This window comes from Cynocephalus volans, chromosome 17 (assembly GCF_027409185.1).
Source record: "Cynocephalus volans isolate mCynVol1 chromosome 17, mCynVol1.pri, whole genome shotgun sequence".
Lineage (NCBI taxonomy): Eukaryota > Metazoa > Chordata > Mammalia > Dermoptera > Cynocephalidae > Cynocephalus > Cynocephalus volans.
In genome coordinates this window covers 39,355,787-39,376,299 of record NC_084476.1, presented here as the reverse complement: position 1 = coordinate 39,376,299, position 20,513 = coordinate 39,355,787, and the positions used below count along the sequence as shown (strand labels likewise).

General features: G+C 33.7%; 1 protein-coding gene and 1 pseudogene across 3 annotated transcripts in view; both read left to right on the top strand.

The window, feature by feature from the left end:
* The window catches only part of DCAF10 (DDB1 and CUL4 associated factor 10), a 44,082-nt gene that overhangs the window by 11,715 nt on the left and 11,854 nt on the right, over nucleotides 1-20,513 (top strand). For all 3 annotated transcript variants that reach the window (XR_010022174.1, XM_063082046.1, XM_063082045.1), the window contains exons 2-4: nucleotides 1,296-1,409; nucleotides 11,694-11,891; nucleotides 18,232-18,434. Coding sequence is in view for 2 of the 3 variants with exons in the window: in XM_063082046.1 (XP_062938116.1) it covers nucleotides 1,296-1,409; nucleotides 11,694-11,891; nucleotides 18,232-18,434 (515 nt within the window). In the remaining variant the exon portion in view is untranslated. The remainder of the gene's footprint in view (nucleotides 1-1,295; nucleotides 1,410-11,693; nucleotides 11,892-18,231; nucleotides 18,435-20,513) is intronic.
* Nucleotides 19,252-19,487, top strand: LOC134366120 (small ribosomal subunit protein eS27-like; annotated as a pseudogene).

Here is a 20,513-nt window from a genome sequence, read left to right as displayed (position 1 = left end):
CAGATATCTTTAGAGTTTATGCTGATACCTTTTTTTTTTTTTTTTGGTGGCTGTTCTGTACAGGGATCCAAACCCATGACCTTGGTGTTATAAGGCTGCATTCTAACCAACGGAGCTAACCAGCCAGTTTAAAGGACAATCCCATGATTACTAAATATGGAAAAGGTTCTAATTGGGGGCAGGGGGGTGGCAGCTGGCTGGTATGGGGATCCAAACTCTTGACCTTGGTATCGTTAGCACCATGCTCTAACTAAGTGAGCTAACTGGCCAGCCCAAGATTTTAATATAGTAGATTTTTTCCATTTCCTACTTAATCTAAAAAGTTTGTTCTGAATATTGACTATTTTAAAATTCTGTCTTATGCACTTTCATCTTACATGTGTGAAATTCCATTTGTTATTGGAACTGTAAATTGGGAAGACCTGAAGTTTTAAAGACTCAGGATTTCATTTGCTAGCTCTGAATCTGAAAGAGCAGTGCCCACAGAAAACTGAGACTTAATCAAAATCAAAGACAATAGATTTTCACAAATCAAAATGGGGTTTGTAAAAGGTTTTAACAAATAAAACTTTGCAATAGGGAAGGCATGAAATGAGAGACAAACCATAAAGGACTGAACTTTTCAAAGGATTGAAAAGTTTTGCTGTGTCTAACTGGTCTGGTAAGGTGTACACCAGAACTTTTACAGTACATTTTATAGAAAGATGAAGAAATATATAATTTGGTTGTATATGATTTTCCCCCAAGTTGTCTCATCTATACATTTTTTTCTGCAACTAGCTTTTCTCATTTAAAAATAGGTTTTGGTGTTCTTTCATATTCATATAAAGCCACCCCTGGCTTTTCAACTTCTGCATAGTATTCCATAATACTGTGTACCATGGCATAATCAATCTTTCCTTCTTTCATATGCATGTAGTTTACTTTCATTTCTACTTTTTACAGTGAAACATATCTTTAAATATGTTTCTTTGTATTTATAAATAATTGTTTTTGTAGATTAAATTCCCAGAAAAAATTTCTGAGTCAAAAGGTATGCACATTTAAAATTTTGATAGGTACATTAGAGGTACTCTCCAAACATAAGCTGTACCAGTTTATACTTAACATAATGTGTAAGAGTACCATATCCTGCTACTCTTGCCAATGGTGGATAGTACCAATTTTTAAATATTCACTACTAACATGGGCAAAAAAGTTATTCATCTATAGCTTGTGTAATTATAAATAAGTGAATATCGATAACCAGAGAATGCTAGAAAACTAAACAAGAGAAATGTGTCATTTGCTTTCAGGTCAGTGCTGACAGTTGCTTGTGAACAGACTGAAGTTCTGCTTTTTGACCCTATATCTTCAAAGCACATAAAAACACTTTCTGAAGCTCATGAAGACTGTGTAAATAATATCAGGTTAGTATTATAGTGAAAAGGTGAACTTTATTAGTGTGGCCCAAAATATTCTGTTTTGGAAGTTGGTCAAAATGTATAATGCCTTGTCCAGCAGTGCTAGATGGTCCACATTTGTGAATTGTGAATCTAATTCCTTATAAAACTTACTCCTTTAATTACAAAACTTACCATTAACCATTTTGGATTGGAATCTTTCTGAAATTCATTTTTTACTTTCATATGATTTTATCTTTTCTCTTCATATATCAGGGTCATCATCATTATGAACCTCAGCTATATTATGCTAGTCTTTGTAATGCCTTTGTGCCAATGATAGGTGTAGATTTATGGCAATTGCATTGCATAGCATCTCTCACTGTCACTCTATCACCCACCAAATCCGAACTATTGAGAGGAGAAAACACGTGCACAGAAAAATTCCTTGTAGCAGTGTTGAAAGCAACTTAAATTCTCAGTAATGGGGGAAGTAAATTACAATTGTACAGTTTGGTGGATTAATATGCGATGATTAAAATGATGGCTATAGAGACTACATAGCATAGGAAAATGCTTGGGATAATATAGGTTAAAATTGTGATAAAAATTGTACACATATGAAATGAAGAAGGTTAAAAGGAAATATTTTTAAATGCTAGTAGTAGTTAGAGTGGATGGATTATGAGTAATTTTCTGTTTTCTAAACTTTATATAATGAGATTATATTACTTTTATAATTATTATTTTTAACATTCTAAAAAAAGAGATGTAAAAATTTCTTCTAGTCAAGATAACGTATGAGTTTTGACATAACCCCTATGCTCCAAACCCATAGAACAATAGTTAAATTAAATAGCACAAAAAATACAGCCAAGTTCAGGAACAACATAAACATCTTTGTGGGCCAGAAATGGAACACGAACACAAAGCTGTGAGTGGGGCTGAAAACACAGGCCTCTGCAGGGGTTTTCGGTCTAGCACTGACATCTATTAGTTTTGTTCCTGTCAGTTAAAAGGATTAAAAAGTGTTAAAGTGCTTCATGTGAGGCAGGAACCAGAGCCAGAATCACTAAGTGAAGCCAGAGTTTTGGTTGAAATGTCTGCCTCATTTGTGAAAGGCTGAAAATAGCAAAAAGTTATTTGTTACCTGGGGCTATGGGTTTTAGCTGATAAAGACACAGCCTCAAAAAAAAAAAAAAGACACAACTTCATCAATAAGAATTTAAAGAAGCTGCTTACGGAGTCAGTGACTGAATGTATATCTGTGATATTTTCAACATTATCATGAAACTGGACCCCTGAAATGTCGTTATATAAGGCCTGGTTGTGGACTGCAACCAGATGGCCAAGTGGGGTCATCTCTAAAACCATTAAATAGGGAAAGAGAGAAAAAATTATAAACTTTTTCTGCTCAGAATTAGCCTTTAACCAAAATTCATGAGGGCATCTAATATTAACATCATAACAAAATCAACCACCAGAACAGTCATTTTCTCTGGATAAAATTAGTTTTATGGAGTAGTCCAACAAAGGCATTATTTTAAAAAATAAATTATTTATTTTTTTTTGACTAGGTAATACATGCACGTGGTACAAATTCAAAGGTACAAAAGGGTAAACAGTGAAAAGTAAGTCTATCTCCACCTCTGTCGCCTAGCCACCCAGTTTCCCTCCCCAGAGGCAACCACTACTACCAATTTCTTGCTATCCTGTCTGAGGTAGTTTATGCATGTATAAACATATACATACACACACACATACATACACTTTTATATAAATGGTAGCATTCTACACAGACTATTATATACCCTGCCCGTTTCACTTATAACATATTTAGAGATCATTCCATATTAGTACCCATGGGGCAGTCTTATTCTTTTTAATGGCTGCATAGTATTCCATTGATTGGCAGGCACTTTTAAACATTTTTAGGATGCTCAAAGAAACAAATTAGGGATATTTTCCAATTAAAGAGTGTTCAAAAATTATGAAACAAAAGAAGTGAAATAAAAACAGGTTAATGTAGTAAAGAACCAACTAGAACTCTTGGAAATTAAAAGTGTAGTTGGTATATTAAGAACTCGATAAGTAGGATAAACTTTACCCTTTACACTTTTAATTAGTGAATTGGAAGATAGTACTAAAAAATTCACCCAGTACACAGAAGAAAGATAAAATATGAAAGAGCAGTTAAAAGACAGGACTAATTGGGAGATTCCAACATATATTAAAAGGTGCAGAAAACAAAAATGCAGAGATTGGTAGAGAATTCATTTTTGAAGATATGATGGCTGAGAATTATTAGCATTGAAGAAGGGCCTGAGTCCTCAAATCAAAAGTGAACTTTAGAGTGTCAAACAGGTTAAATACAGATAAATCTACATCTATACATGTTGTGGTAAAACTCTAGAATATCAAAGATCAAGAGAAAATCTTAAAAGCCACCAAAGTTAGAAGGCAGATCAAGTACAGAGTTATGATAATTAAACTCACAGAAGCTTTCCCAGCAGCAACAATTGATACCAGGAGAAAATGGGATAATATTAATTTCTTCAATATTAAGGCAAAATAACATTCAATACCATATTATATCCAGGTAAACTGTTAATCTAGACTGAAGAATTTTAACTAAGTAAAATGTTAAATGTTATCAATAGCAGAAGGAAAATAATTTAGGGTTTTTTAGGAGGGCACATTTAAGACAAAGTTAAAACTAAAACTCTAGATAGCACTATCCAATAGAAATGTAATACTAGCCACATATATAGTTTTAAATTTTATAGTAGTCACATTAAGAAAGAAAAAAGAAAGAGGTGAAATTAATTTTTGGGGGGTGGGGGTAGGTATGGGGATCTGGACCCTTGATCTTGGTGTCATGATAAATATGATAAATAGAAAACAAGAAGTAGAAAGAGTTCCGAATATATGAGTTCACGGTAAATATAAATGGATTGACCTTCCTTATGAAATGACACAGAGTCATCAATTTGAATAAAAAACAAAATTATCTATGTAGTCTTTTTAGAGATACCAAAAATAAACCACTCGGAAATGGGAAAAGAAGGGCCAGCCCGCGGCTCACTTGGGAGAGTGTGGTGCTGATAACACCAAGGCCACGGGTTTGGATCCCTATATAGGGATGGCTGGTTAGCTCACTTGAGGGAGAGCATGGTGCTAACAACACCAAGTCAAGGGTTGAGATCCCCTTACCGGAAGTCTTTAAAAAAAAAAAAAAAAAAAAAGAAATGGGAAAGGAAAACCAGTGGAGATTATCAGTATTGGACAAATATAAAACCAAAGGCTTTAATAAGAATAAAATGCAACAATACATATTTAAAAAAGGAAAAATCTATCAAGAAGATATAATAGTCACAAACTTATGTGCATCTTACACGTAGCCTTGATGCACAAAGCAAGAACAGAATTTTAGAGAATTACAAGTCTGCAATCATAGTGAGAGACTTTGATATAGTTCTGTCTAAAACTAGTAAATCAAGATGATAAAAATAAAGCTGTAGAAGATTTTAAAATATCCTGAACAATCTGCAATCTTTCTATTAAAAACAAATGCTAGATGAAATGTTTTATGTATGTATGTGTGTGTTTGTATATATATATATGAAGATACTTCAAAAAGTTCATGGAAAGATTCATATTGTATTTTAATTGTTTTTCCATGAACTTTTTGAAGTACCCTCATATATTTACACACACACACACAAACATATATATATATATATTTTTTTTTTTTCTTAATAGTTGAGCTTATAAGAGAGGAAGGAATCCTTGGGCCAAAAGTGAAATGGAAGCAGGAATGCAAAGAAGTAAACACATATTCAGCTGGCTTTACCCTAGAGGTATCTGCCAAATGCTGCTCACCTTGGGCTTCTGTTTTGACATGTATGAGGAATACAGGCGATAGGATAGTTAATTCTAGGGCCAGTTAAGGTGAGGAGTCTAATAAAAGACTCTACATAAGGTTAGGACTCCAGAAGGCTCCTTTCAGCATAAAGATGGTGTAGAAATAAACCACCATGTTCATCTAGACTGTGACATTGGGTAGAGGAGTGTCAGAAAATCTCCTCTGTGAATATCTAACCATAGGCCAGCATTCATGCGTATATGGGGCCTAAATTCACACTCCCATATGATTCAAAACCTCCAGCCAACAATTTTAAGTTGAATCCAGGTTGGAAGTGATATCAGATACCTGCAAAAACAAATGCAAATCTCTGGAGGAGAAAACTCCAGTATCATAAAGAAGTCAGTTCTTCCCAAATTGGTATGTAAATTCTGTACAGTTTTTGTTAAAATACCAACAGAGGTTTTCATAAAACTTGGTTTAAAAAGCATTAAATATTAAGTTCCACTGCATAAAAATTTTAAATTTAAATTATAATCAAAGACAGTAACAGTGTGGGAAGGTAAATTATAGGCTGATGGGAAAAGATATTTTCAGTGCATTTAACCAAAAAAGATTAGTATCCAGAATCATGTAAGAGAAACTACAATGAGCAATAGATAGGGAAAGATTTTCAAGCTTACTAGTTATCATGGAAGTGCAAATGGAAGTAACAATGAAGAAATACCAAGTATTAGCAGAGATGTTAAGAAGTAGGAATTCTTAATTAATATTGATGGAGTATAAATTGGTGAAATTGTTTTGAAGAGCAGTTTAGCAATATCTGATAAAGTAAAAGATCCATATATTTTTTAAGAAATTGATGCACATCTTAGCAAAGGGATGTATAAAGAAGGTTCATTATAGCATTGTTAGTAATAAAGAGAAGTTGGAAACAACATTAATGTTCATCAAAAGGAAAATAGATAAATTCTGGTATACTCATGCAATGGAATACTATACATCAGTTAAAATGAATGAACTAAAAGCATCAGCATCTGATATACATCTGAGAAAGTTAAGGTCAAGGCAGAAAAGCAAATTGTAGAAGAAGCTATCCAGTGTGATACCATTTATATAAAGTTTGAAAACTTTACAAACATAAGCTTGATGAGGGCATGTATTTATTTCTTCTCTGCTCTCTTCCAGCACCTAGAACTGTGCCTACCACATAGTGGGTGCTCACTAAATATTTACAGAATAAATTGAATGCAAAATGATACTGTAAATTGTTTATGGCTACAAACGTATGGATTTGTGGTATTAAAAACTTGTATGGGGAATGACAACAAATTTTGGATAGTGGTTCCCTCTGGAGAGGGAGGGAGGGAAGGGAATGGGATTGGGGAGGGATACATGATGTACTTCAACTGTGTTTGTAATGTTTAGAAAATATCTGAAAGATAACAAAATGTTAAAATTTGATAAAGCTGGGTGGTGGGTATCACAGGTGTTTGTTACATTCTTCATAATTTTCTCTATGTTTTTAATATTTTACAATTTAAATTTTTCTTATCTCTAAAAGAAAAAACTTGTGTCAACTTGTTTGCCCTTACTCAAAATGACCTTTGACTAATCTGCTGTTAGAATTTGTGTTCTTTATCAGTGTCAGCTTTCATTTGCTGCTGTCGGTATGCCTGCATTAGCACCGCACATCTACAAATTTGAATCTGCTTCTTCTGATCTGTTGATTACAGAAACGGATTTTGAAGCTTGTTTAAAAGTACATATAAAAGTTTTGAGTGAGGATATGAAGGGTGTTCAGGTGCATGAATTTAAGTGTGCATTACTTGTTAATGATACTAACTTCCGTATTTTGCATGCTTAGTATGTGCCAAACCTTCTGTGAAGCATTTTTCATACGTTATATTGTTTAAGCCTCACAGTATCCCAATGTGAGACAGATATGAAGAAATTGCAACTCAGATAAAGAGACTTGAGTAAGGTCTTATATATAGTAAGTGGTAGAGATGGAATTCATACTCAGTTTCATTAGACCACCTCACTCTATTGCTTAAAGATGTGGACGTTCATTTTCTGGTTTGGTTCTAGGTGGTCATTTTGCACATACTTGAAAATGTCTTCTAGTTCATTTCTTAGTTTTATGGTTTGCTTATCTTGTAAAATAAAAACATTGATAATTGTGGAGAATATTTTCTGTTCATATTTTGGGAAAAGTATATAATTTAAATACTTATAGTTATTATACAGATGTATTTCTCAATCATGAGGACTCTGTATGTGGATTGGAGAGTCCATTTAATAATCCACATCCCCCTCATCCCCAATTACGAGGTTGGAGAGAGAAGCCCCAAGGTCATCATAAGAATATTTACTTACTGATATGACAGTTCAAAAGTTAGTATCCATTTAAGTATCCCAGGATCTATTTCTCCCTCCCACTGTCTTTATTGGTCTTTTGCTAATTGTTATATTTCAAGAAATATTTTGCAATCAGTGAGAACATGAAATTTCTCATCTTGCAGAGGATGTAGAATTTCTTGAAGCCCTGAAAATGATGTTAGGAAACTGATCGAGTTACATGAAAAAACAATTGGCAAATGAAGAGGTGATAGAGTTAGACTAGTTATCAATTAGAGAAAAGAAAATGACAGAAATGATGACATGATAGACACTTCAAAGAACTATGTGAATATCTCACAGGAACTAAGGAAAGGCTCTTGGGAAAATTGATAAAACCCTTGATTATTTATACAGAAATGGCCTTTTTTATTGTAGTACAAAACTCAGATATGAAGTGAGGATATCATGTTATGCTATCATAATTTTTTTGGAAGGATATGGAAAAACCCAACATTTAATCCATTCTTGCTCTATGAATTTGCATAGAGTTAAATAAATGGGAAAAAAGTTTATTTTCATGATTTTCAGTTTAATTTTTTTAAAGATACTCAACAACACTTTCACTTATACAGTGAAATGTTGGTACTCTTTTAAGAGACTTCACTCTCAAATTCTTTCCTTTACCAATTATCCTCTAATAATGAAGACCTTGATTTATCAAAATGTCAGTTTATCCAGAGGTGTTATAGTCATATGTTGGGGTTTGATGGGGACATTTGGAGAAGTTCTGTGATTCAGAGATCCAGTGTGTGTGAAATGTCTCCTATTTATTAGTGACTGTTGAGTTATAAATATTTTACAATTATTAACTTAGTAGGATACGCTGAGTTTTAGTTAGAGAGGACTAGGCCACATCTCCAAGGACTTGTCTAACACTTTACATTTTCTGCATCTACTTATTTTAGGATAAAAATTTCCTAGGTTCTTTAACTGGTTTCCTAGTCTACATTATTGAGAGCTTGTTTGGAGATTTTAGCAGGGGATTGTAGCTACTTGTGTACTTTTGACCGAAGAATGGTCCTCTCCTCTATCAGGGAAGGTCGTCCTCTTCAGTGGAACACACAGCTTCAGGAGGGACGCAAATGGAGCCATGAGGGAGGAAGGGTACAGCCACCTAGCCAGCCAGATCAGCTGAATCAACCCTGGCAGTCAGTGAAGTGACAGATGTCACAGCCAGAACGCCTTCACATCCTCCATTCTTAATATTCTGGGATTCTCTTTACCAATGATTCTCCGATACAAAAAATTTTAACAGATAACACTTTGAGGCAGAAATGATCCAAGTAAAGTCAAAGTATTGAATTTTTCATTAAGGTAAACCTACTCAATTCAAAATTACTTGTTTTTTTCCCCAAGATCATTTTCTTTCTATGTTTTTTATATTAAAATATCCTTTCATGAAATTATTATACTTTTTTAAGTGATCTGATTAACAAAAACAAAAAGCTGATCACCCATTTTATTTTTTATGAAAATCCAAGAGTTGGGGAACCTAGTCATCTCAGAGATCTTTCTGAAACTCCTTTCTAATCATCTCACTCTATTCCTTAAATCCCTTCAGGTGGACCACTGGCTTATAGCAGTAAGCCCCACTGGGGTTTTTAATCCATATGTGCATTAAATATCTTCTGTAGACTGAAGAAAATATCTTCAGTATATGGCTTTTACCCCAAATTTTTCAAATGTATGAGATGCTCAACTTATTTTAAAAGTTTGACTGACTTTCCAGTAGTCTTTTGTATTTTTAAAAATATTTTTATATGTATTTTTCTCATATAATTCCTGTGAAATGTAGACGTCATTGAACCAGTTTTACTTTAAAAAGCCTCATCAGTCAAGGTAAATTTATAAGGGGAAAATGGATTTGGTAATATAAGAATTAAAATTTTGATATAGTAAGAAAACGTATAAACCACATTAAAAGGTAGAAGTATGTATGGAAAAATATGTGCAAATACTATATTTGAAAAACTGAGTTATATTATTATCCTTGTTATAAAGAAATTTGAGGGCTGGCTGGTTGTCTCAGTTGGCTAGAGTGTGGTGCTATAACACCAAGGTCAAGGGTTCAGATCCCCAGACTGGCCAACCCCCCTGACCCCCCCCCGAAAAGGGAGCAATTTTGCAACTCAATAATAAAAATACTGCTATTGTAACATCATTAAGGAACATGAACACCAATTCATAAGGGAAATATAATTTTCTAATAAATGTGAAAAAAGTTCAACTTTACTAAAAGTAAGAACTTAAGATGATATTTTTTTCTAGCACTTAGCAGAATTTGAAAAAAAATCTGTGTGACAAGGGTTTGGGGAAATGGACACTCTCCTAACTACTGGTGGAACTATAAGTTAGTATGTTCTTTTGGAAGATAAGTTGGCTATATGTTTCAAATGCCTTACATTTTTAAAAATCCCTTTTTACTTAGCAACACATTTTTCTGGGAATGTATATAGAGAAATAAATGGGGACGTGATTAATATTTGGCTGCTGTGAGGATGTTCATCTTAGTGGTTTTTAATAGTAAAAAAATTGTAAGCAATGTAAACATGCAACAATTGCAAATCAGTCTAAAAAGGAAGAAAGATTATGATAACATTTATACAGTGACCACTCTACCTTTGGCTACCCCTTGGCCACTTCAAGAATTCTTGCTCATATTTTAAAGTCAATTCAAATGACACCACTGTGAAGTCTTTCCTAACCACCCTCTTTCCTTTGCTTATTCCACACAATTATTTTGTGTAATTATGTACTTGTGTTCATAATGTCTTCTCCACTGGGCAGTGAACTCCTCTCATTCATTCATTTAATAAATATATGTCAAGTGCATATGTGCCTTGTACTGCATGTTGGTTACTGCAAATCTAATCATGAATGAGGCATACAGGTCCCTCTGCCTTCAAGGAGTTTATAGCCTTGTAAAGTTACTCCTTACACTGTAATGTTAAGTATTATGATGGAAGTGTAGACTACTTAGGGAGCTTAGGGAATTGGTAGATTTACCCCAGGATGGATAGAGAAGGAAATCTTCCGGGAGGGGATGACAGCTGAATATTAAAAAGAAAGCAGGAGTTAGCCAGATCAAAGGAAAAGGGGAAAGTGATTTCAGATAGCAGAAATAGCCTGTATAAAGGCCTGGGATATTAAAACCATGATATTTTTCAGGAAGATCATTATGGTATTTGTGAATATTGAGGCTTATTTCTGAGAAGAATTATATATAATTTTATCTTGGATGAAGTTCCAGAATTCATTTCCCCTGCAAGAGATAAGGAAGTTATATATCACAGGATAGGTTAGAGAAAGCATCCTAATGGTAAATTAGACAGACATTCAAATGTGAATGGTAGGTTCATTATGTTTTAAGTATTTGTATAGAATATACCCCACTAAGGGTTGAGAAATTAGTGTAAAATAATAAAAAGTCTGAATTATAGAGCATTTTAATTGTCTATCTTATAATCTTGTATCTTATAATCTTGACTAGTCCCAATAAAATTTTGCTAAGTGACATTATTTGGGGAATGCCTTTGAATTAATAGATTAAAGATGATGGCAATCTGGGAGTTATCATTTATACTGAATAACAATTTTTGTATATAAATATTCTAAATAGAAAGAGATGTTACTTGTAGCAGAGTAAATATTTCTCATGATTTTGAACACTTTATGCTTAATGTGTGCCCCTCAGCAATCAAGTTTTCAAAATTTCCTTAATCTCTTATTGAATTCTCTCACCGTTTTTATTTCCTGTACAAATTCTAAAGTTCTTTTTTTTTTTTGTCTACCACTGTTCTCCAAACACCTACCCATATTTCCAGTTCCAAATAAAAATCAGTAATTTAAAGCAAATGGATCAAGTTTTTTTGTGGCTCTCAATAAATTCTAGTATCCTGACCCTATGATTATGTTAATTATACTTACTGTTTATTGTATATCAGAATCAATGTGTTGTTGAGTTTGTATATAGAGACCGTTTCTCAAATCAAGTTTTCTTTAAAAAGATTAAATGAACAAGTTTTTCTTTTCTGCTTTTGTAGATTTCTTGATAACCGGCTGTTCGCTACCTGCTCTGATGACACTACAATAGCACTATGGGATCTGAGAAAATTGAACACCAAAGTATGCACTTTACATGGTCACACTAGCTGGGTGAAGAACATCGAATATGATACTAATACAAGACTCTTAGTAACATCAGGATTTGATGGAAATGTCATTATTTGGGACACTAACAGGTTTGTGACTAGGAGACCATGTTAGGATTGTGAACAAAACATTTTTTTAAAGACAGTGAACAAATTCAGTGTTCTGTCCTAGCCCTGAGAAAGAAACTGGCCTTAGGAAAAACAATCAAAAAGTGATTTTAGGGCCGGCCTGTGGCTCACTTGGGAGAGTGTGGTGCTGATAACACCAAGTCAAGGGTTAAGATCCCCTTACCGGTCATCTTTTAAAAAAAAAAAAAAAAAAAAAAAAGTGATTTTTATCTTTTGTTACTTGCATTTAGTCATATATTACAACTAAAAGTTTTGGAGAAAATTATATGGGAAAGAGACCAAGTAGTATAGTTAATGATGAAAACTGGTTTATAAAATGAATTTTCTGAATTTAAGAAATTTAAGGAAAAACATTTTTATTTCATATGTGAAACTAAAATGTTTCTCATTCTTAGGTCCTTCAATTCTAAACCTATTTGTTTTATAATTTTTGCACTTTGTTTTTATGCATTAAAAAAATAGTTCTTATTTGGAGTGGTACTGATCTTGAAGGGAATATTTGGAAATAATGTGTGTGGCAGTTTTGGTTGTCACTATGGAGAAAGAAAGAAGGAGAATATCTGCTAGCATACAGTTGGCAGGGACCAGAATTCCTAAACTTCCTGCAGTACACAGGACAGTTTGCACATTCCCATCTAAAATGCCAGTTATTGTCCCACCTGAAATGCCAGTTATTCCTCTGTTGTGAAGATTTCAATAAAATGCCTTCTTATAAAGAAACTAATTGGAAAGGAAGAAGTAAAACTGTCTTCATATGCAAAAGATATGATTTTGTGTATACCAGATTTTAAGGAGTCCACCAAAAAAACCCCAGTAGCACTAATAAAACAGGTTCAGCAAATTCACAAGATATACATGATTAATATGCAAAAATCAATTGTATTTCTACTTATAATCAATGAACAATCCAAAAATGAATGAAGAAAATAGTTCCATTCACAATAGCATCAAAAAGAATAAAATAATAATAAATTTAACAAAAGTATAAGATTTGTACATTAAGAACTATAAAGCACTACTGAAAGAAATATCAGAAGTTATAAGTGAATGGAGAGATATTCCATGTTTATGGATTTGAAGACATAATATTATTAATCAGTAACAAGTATTGGCAAGACTATGGAGAAACTGGAATTCTCATTGTTGGAACCCACATAGCTGTTGGGAATGTAAAATAGTATAGCCACCTTAGAAAACAGTTTGGCAGTTTTGTAAAATGTTAAATATAGTTACCATGTGACCCAGCAATTCTACTCCTAAATAGCTATGCAAGAGAAATGAACAGATATGTACATGAATGTTTATAGTAGTAGTATTCATAGTAGCCAACAAATGGAACCAGTCTAAATATCCATCAAGTGGTAAATAAATAAAATGTGGTATATCTATACAATGGGATACTCTTTGGCAATGAAAATGAACAAAGTACTGTTATATGCTACAACATGGATTAATCTCAAAATTACGCTAAGTGAAAAAATGACTTATTGTATGGTTTTATTTCTATGTTATGTCCAGAATAGACAAATCTACAGAGACAGAAAGTAGATTAGTGGTTGCTTAGAGCTCGGAGAGGGAACAGGGAGTGATTGCTTATGGGCAGGAGGGATCTATTAAGTTTACAAAAATGTTCTAAAACTGGATTGTGTTGATGATTGCACAACTCTGTAAATTTACTAAAGAGAGTTTATTTTTATTTATTTATTAATTTAAAGTGCCAGCAATTCTTCATTTATTTTATTTTATTTTTTAATTTATTATTTTTTTTATTGAATCAATTGATTATACATATTTTGGGGGTTCAACATTGAGATATGTTGATCAAATCAATTTTACTAGCATATACATTGTTACAAATTGTAATTATTCTTTATGCCCCTTGTCCAATCTCTCCCCATCTCCCTCTCCCTCTCCCCTAAAGAGCGTTTAATTGTACACTTAAACTGAATGAATTTTATGGTGTATAAATTAACCTCAATACAATTGTTTAAAAAACAAACCGTTAATTAGCTAGGAATAGAAGGAAACTCATGAAAAGTATACACTAAAAATCTATAGCACATTTTTAACGATAAGCCTTTAAGAAGGTTTATCTATAAAATCAGGCAGGATTTTCAGGACACCCATCAAACTGTTAAAAAAAAAAAAAAAAAAAAAACCAGGGAGGAGAGCATGCCTACTCTTACTACTACTGTTCATCAGTGTCATGGGGGAACAGAGAGGCAGGGTTCTAGTTGGAAAAAAAAAAGAGAAAGAAAATATATACATATATATACACATATATATATAGATTAGGAAACAGACTTAATATTATTCATGGATGATATGATTCTATCAGGGGTTGGTAAACTATTTCTATAAAAGGAACAGGTAATAAATATTTTAGACTTTGTGTACTAGATGATTTCTGAGTAGCCATAAACAATATATAAACAAATGAGTGTGGCTGTGTTCATACAAATTTTATAAAAATGGGCAATGGGCCAGATTTGCCCTGGGCCATAGTTTTCCAATTCCTAGTCTATGTAGAAAATTATGGGAATTCTTTGGAGAAATGATCAGAATTAGAGTTAACCAAGATTGTTAGATATAAATTATGGAAAACAGTATGGAGCTTCCTCAAAAAATTAATAATACATCTACCATACAATCCAGCAATTCCCCTACTAGGTGTATATCCAAAGGAAATTAGTATTGCAAAGAGGTCGGCAGTTCCATGTTCATAGCATCATTAGTCACGGTAGCCAAGACACAGAATCAAACTAAATGTCCATCAGTGGATAAATGGATTTTTAAAATGTAGTGCATATACACAATGGAATACTATTCCACCTTTAAAAAGAAGGAAATCTTGTCATTTGCAACAGTGTGGATAATCTTGGAGGACATTATGTTAAGTGAAATAAGCCAGACTGAAAGATAAATAACACTTCATGTGGAATTTTAAAAAGTCAAATTCATAGAAGCAGAGTAGAATGGTGGGTGGTTACCAGGAGCTGGGGATGGGTTTGGGGAGGGTGGGGTACAGGGCTGGGGAAGTATTGATCAAAGGATAGATAATTTCAGTTAGACAGGAGGAATAAGTTCAAGAGATTTATATTGTACAACGTGGTGACCATAGTTAATAACAATGTATTGTACATCTGAAATTTGCTACAGAGAAGATTTTACATGTTCTTACCACAAGTAAATGATAAGTATATGAGGTAATGCATATATAGTTGGCCCTCCATATCTGCAGGCTCCACATCCATGATTCAACCAATCAAGGATCGAAAATAGTCAGAAAAAAATAAACACTAAAAAATAACAATACAATAAAAAACAATACAAATAAAAAATGCAGTATAACAATACAGCATTTGCATTGTATTAAGTATTATAAGTAATCTAGAGGTGATTTAATGTATAAGGAGAATGTATGTAGATTATATGCAAATAACATATCATTTTACTTGAGGGTCTTGGGCATTCACGGATTTTAATATCCTCAGGGGTCTTAGAACTAATCTCCCAAGGATACCAAGGGAGGACTTTATTAATTAGCTTGAATTAGCCATTACAAAATATATACATTTCTCTTTTTCTTTCTTTTTTTTTTGGTGGCTGGTCTATACAGGGATCTGAACCCTGGACCTTAGTGTTATTAACACCACACTCTAACCAACTGAGTTAACTGGCCAGTCCCATAAAATGTATACGTTTTCAAAACATCTTGTATACCTAAATATATACACTTTTCATTTGTCAATTAAAAAATAAAAATAAAGATTGTTAGATATAAGATCAAAATGTAAAAATCAAGTGTTTTTATATCACTGCAAACAATTTAAATTTTTAAAAGAATATACTTTTTTGTAATAAAAAAAATTTAGTTGGTACATATGGATAAATTACAACAGAAAATGTATATAGCCTCTATGGAGAAACTTGTAAAACTTCATTTAAGTCATTGTAAGACCTAAATAATGTTTGTAGATGAAAAGACTCCTCCAAAACTACAATAAGCAATTTTTAAAATAACGAGTGTAAGGGCTGAGCCCGTGGCGCACTCGGGAAAGTGCGGCGCTGGGAGCGCGGCGACGCTCCCGCCGCGGGTTCGGATCCTATTTCGGAATGGCCGGTGCACTCACTGGCTGAGTACTGGTCACGAAAAAGACAAAAAATAAATAAATAAGTAAATAAAATAAAATAAAGAGTGTAAACTCATAAAGATGGAGAAACAGGAGAGGAAGCAATGACAATAGAATTTTAGAAGCTGGAAAGCAGGTAGATAAATAGCAGCTGACTTGGCAACTAACTTAAACTTGACCTAGTAAGTCCAAAAAATTGAATTCTAAGCTGGCAGTAGGGGAGAGTTAAGAACTGAAAACAATTAAACAAAATCCTCAAAAATCACAGGAACTGGCAGCCCTGGGTACTCTGTTGTAGAAGAGGTAGCTAAAGTAAGGAGTCAAGTGAAAGGTATTTAAGAACTTCTGTTTCCTCCCTTAATGCACAGCACTGTGCAGTTGACCTGCCATTTTAGCAGAAGCTTTAAATTTTATTCTCTAAAGAGGGTAAAATAGAGAATCTCTGTGTTGAAGGATGATAGACACAGTTGAACGCTTGGGTACTTTACCAGAATCAACGGGATTGAGTGATTCTTTTGCACCGTGAATATCGAATTCAGAGATCTTCAGCCTTCTTCCAGTTAATGGTCCAAAGATACATTAGGATCTCCTCAAAACATGGCTTCACCCTGTATAGTGAAACTGAAGCCCTACATACCCTGCACGCAGAGTTCCCAGTCAATTTTAGTTCCCCATTCTTAATCATGAGCCAAAGATAATCAGACATTTAAGAAAAACTACTAATATAGAGACCGACACAAATAGGGAGAATTTTTTGGAATAAACCGAGACTACACAGGGAAAAGGAAAAATATTTTTAAAAAGCTATTACTATCCTCTTGGAGATAAGAAATGATATTGTATGCTTGAAGCAAAAATAGGGTGCAAAAAAGGAGAGAAATAGGGGGGCTTATAAAGTACTGGTATTTTCCAACTTCTTAACATGGGTGATGAGTGGTGTTCATTTTTCTTTAAACTCTGCACATTTTATTTATATACTTTACTGTAGGTATGCTATGGCTCACAGTTTTAAAAATAATTAACAAAAAAAAGGAAATAAAAGGGCAATAAGAATAGGCAAGGAATAAAAATCTATCAGAAAGACCAGGCAGATTTGGAAAAGAGCCACATAGAACTTAAGTTAAAAAAATACAACTATGGAAATCTCAAAATCATTGGACAGGTCAAATAGCAGGTTAGACATAGCTTAAAAAAATAGTTTAGGAGATAGATATTGAAAAGTAACCCAGAATACAACATATGGAAATGAGGAGATAGAAAACCTGAAAGAGCAGTTATGAGACAAGGAGAGTCAAATGTGAATGTTTCAAACATCTATTTGGAGCTCCAAAAGAATAGAGAAAATGGGTGAAAGATAATAATGGAGTAATAACTGAGAATTTTCTAGAATATATGAATAATATGAATCTTAAGATTTGGAAAGTCAAATGAATCCCAATAAAAATAAATGAAAAGAAATTAGATTTACGCCTATCAGAGTGAAACTGCAGTAGTCCAAAGACAAAGAGAAAATTAGCCAGAGGAGAAAAAAAGGTAAATTATCCAAAGTAACAGACTGAGGGCCGGCCCGTGGCTCACTCGGGAGAGTGTGGTGCTGATAACACCAAAGCCACGGGTTCGGATCCCATATAGGGATGGCCGGTTGCTCACTGGCTGAGCGTGGTGCTGACAACACCAAGTCAAGGGTTAAGATCCCCTTACCGGTCATCTTTTTTAAAAACAAACAAACAAACAAACAAAAACAAAGTAACAGACTGATAGCAGACTTATAAATGGTGACAGTGGAAGCCAGAACTCAGGGGAACGTGTCAATATTCAGAAAGAAATAACTGTCCACTTAAAGGTTATATGCTCAGCTAAACCTTTATTTAAAAAAAAAAAAAGTGTGAAATAAGGACTTTCAGAACAATAAAAAATGAGAGAACTTACCTTAACAAAGTCTTACTTAAAAAAATTCTGAGGGATATACTTAAGAAAGAGGATGATCTGAAAAGGAAGACTGGAGATGAAAGCAGGAATAGTGACCAAAAAAAGAGTTAAGGGCATGTGTGTAAATCTAAATATACATTGAGTGTAAATTTATTTGAAGGGCAAAAATAATATGACTATCACTGAACCATTATATTTATGATAACTCTAGGTTTTGTTGGTTTAATTTTTTTCTGTAGGTGTACAGAAGATGGGTGTCCACATAAGAAATTCTTTCATACACGTTTTCTCATGCGAATGAGATTAACACCAGATTGTTCCAAAATGTTGATCTCAACGTCCTCTGGATACCTCTTGATTTTGCATGATCTTGACTTAACCAAGTCTTTAGAAGTAGGCAGCTATCCCATTTTGAGGGCAAGAAGAACTACATCAAGTTCAGGTAAGCTTTTCTTTTTTGATTAAAAAAGTTTCCTAAGGAATTTCAGGCATACAGATGGTATATGTTTCTGAGATTGATAGCAGGAAAAGAGGAAGAAAATTAAAAGGCATTTTTTAGAAAGCTCAGTGATAGCTTCTTTTTCATGGAAGTATTATGATTTTTGTGTATCTCTGACATAGCATTAATTTGTGTCTCTGTATCACAAATGATCTAGGAAGAATAACTGCTAATTCTAAAAATATTTTCTTTTAGCTTTCTTCTAGCCAGAGAATCTTTCATCAGTACTTCTGAATCATTATTATCTCAAAAGTTAGTGGTGGTCCAGGGTAGTATCAATCTTCTTAAGTCCTTCTGGAATCCAGCAGAGCTTTTAAGTTATGGTCAATACGGAGTTTTAGTTTTAAGTCTGTATTGTATCCTACACTTCCAGATGTCCAGGCATAGGTAGCTGGTGCCATCTTATCTCATGTCTCCCTAAACACTCCTTGATAAAGTCCTGTCCCATCTCCCATTGCTGATTCCATTAGAGTTAAGTGACCTTGGGGCTCAGAAAAACTTAAGTACTATATTTTATCAACGTGTGATAAACAGACCATATTTCATCTACCTTTGGTAAAGAGAGGACTGGTCTGGGAACATAACTGTCATTTATAATATTGTGTTTATGAACAAGAACCTAGAAAAAAAGACTTAAGCATTTGGAACACAGAATGTTCATAAATTACTATGAAATATAGCTTCAAATGGTTAGAATGGGCTGCTCTCTAGGGGTGTTGCCTGAGAGGTCTGGACAGGCTGGACTTCTGAAAGGATCAGCATGCCTTTGGCTAGAGGTTTACTGCATCCGTCCTTGAAAGAGGAAAAGAAAAAAACATAAGTCCAAATTATTATTTTATGTGTGTAAAACGTCAAGGTTGCTACAAGATTACCACAGTTTTCAGCCACGCTTAGATAGTCGTTCTTTGTGTAGGTTGTTCAACAGTGTTGTGCCAGCCTACTGGAGAAGAGGCCAGACTCACAGAGGAGTGCTAACTTAGAAGAAAGCAACTCTAATGACCCACATAACTTCCTGAATTTGTGTTATCTCAGAAAACCTTATCATAAGTTCAGTAATTCTAGTTACTCTATGAAGATAATGTAATTATGTTTCATTTTCTAAGGTATACAACAGTGATCTCCTATTTTGATGTCAGTTTTTTAATAAAGTTTTGATTATGAGCCAAAAAAAAAATGGTTGGAATGTTTCTCCTGTATGCACAGGGCCACGTCTAAAGATATCTTTGGGAAAGAATAGACATAATTATACTGCAGTTGCCCAACTTCTAAAAGTAGAAATTTAAGTTTCACCAATGTAATTGAAAGCAATGGATTTCATAAGTATGTGAAATTGTCCTTTTAGATTCAGAATTGCCTTTAAGTTAAACATTGATAATTGTCTTTAGCTTAGTGAGAAATAGTGTTTAGAAAGTCTAGTTGAAACAAAAATAACAAGAAATGAAAAACAAAACAAAAACAAGGTTTTGTTGGCCTTTTTTGACTCAAAAACCAAGAAGGTTTTTAGTTTTCTAAGGGTAATTCTGATGCTAAATAACATCACAGGAAATTAGTTTAATAAGAATTCCAACAGAAGTGTGGGGTCACTAGAAAAGTGTGATGGGCAGACAGAGTTCATGTGCAGGCAGCAGTGGATCCTCTCCTTCAGCCTATTGTGGCTCATCTGGGAACTCTGAACCTCAATAACAGGGTTGTGAAGATGAGAAAAGAAGGGAAGGGTTGACCAGTTAGCTCAGTTGGTTAGAGTGAGGTGGTATAACTCCAAGTCAGGGTCAAGGATTCAGATCCCTGTACCAGCCAGCCACCAAAAAAACAAACAAACAAAAATAAACAAAGATGGGTGCAACAACTGCTTGAAATTAATGCCATGAAGGAATTGAAAACTGATGTAGTAACTAAATCTGTTGTTGATGATATCAACTTTGAAAAAATCTGCAAAAAGCCAGATTCTACTGCAACTGAAAGAGCAATTGCCAGTCTAGCAATACAACCTCTTCTGAAGAAAAAAGTATGCTAAAAGGTGCC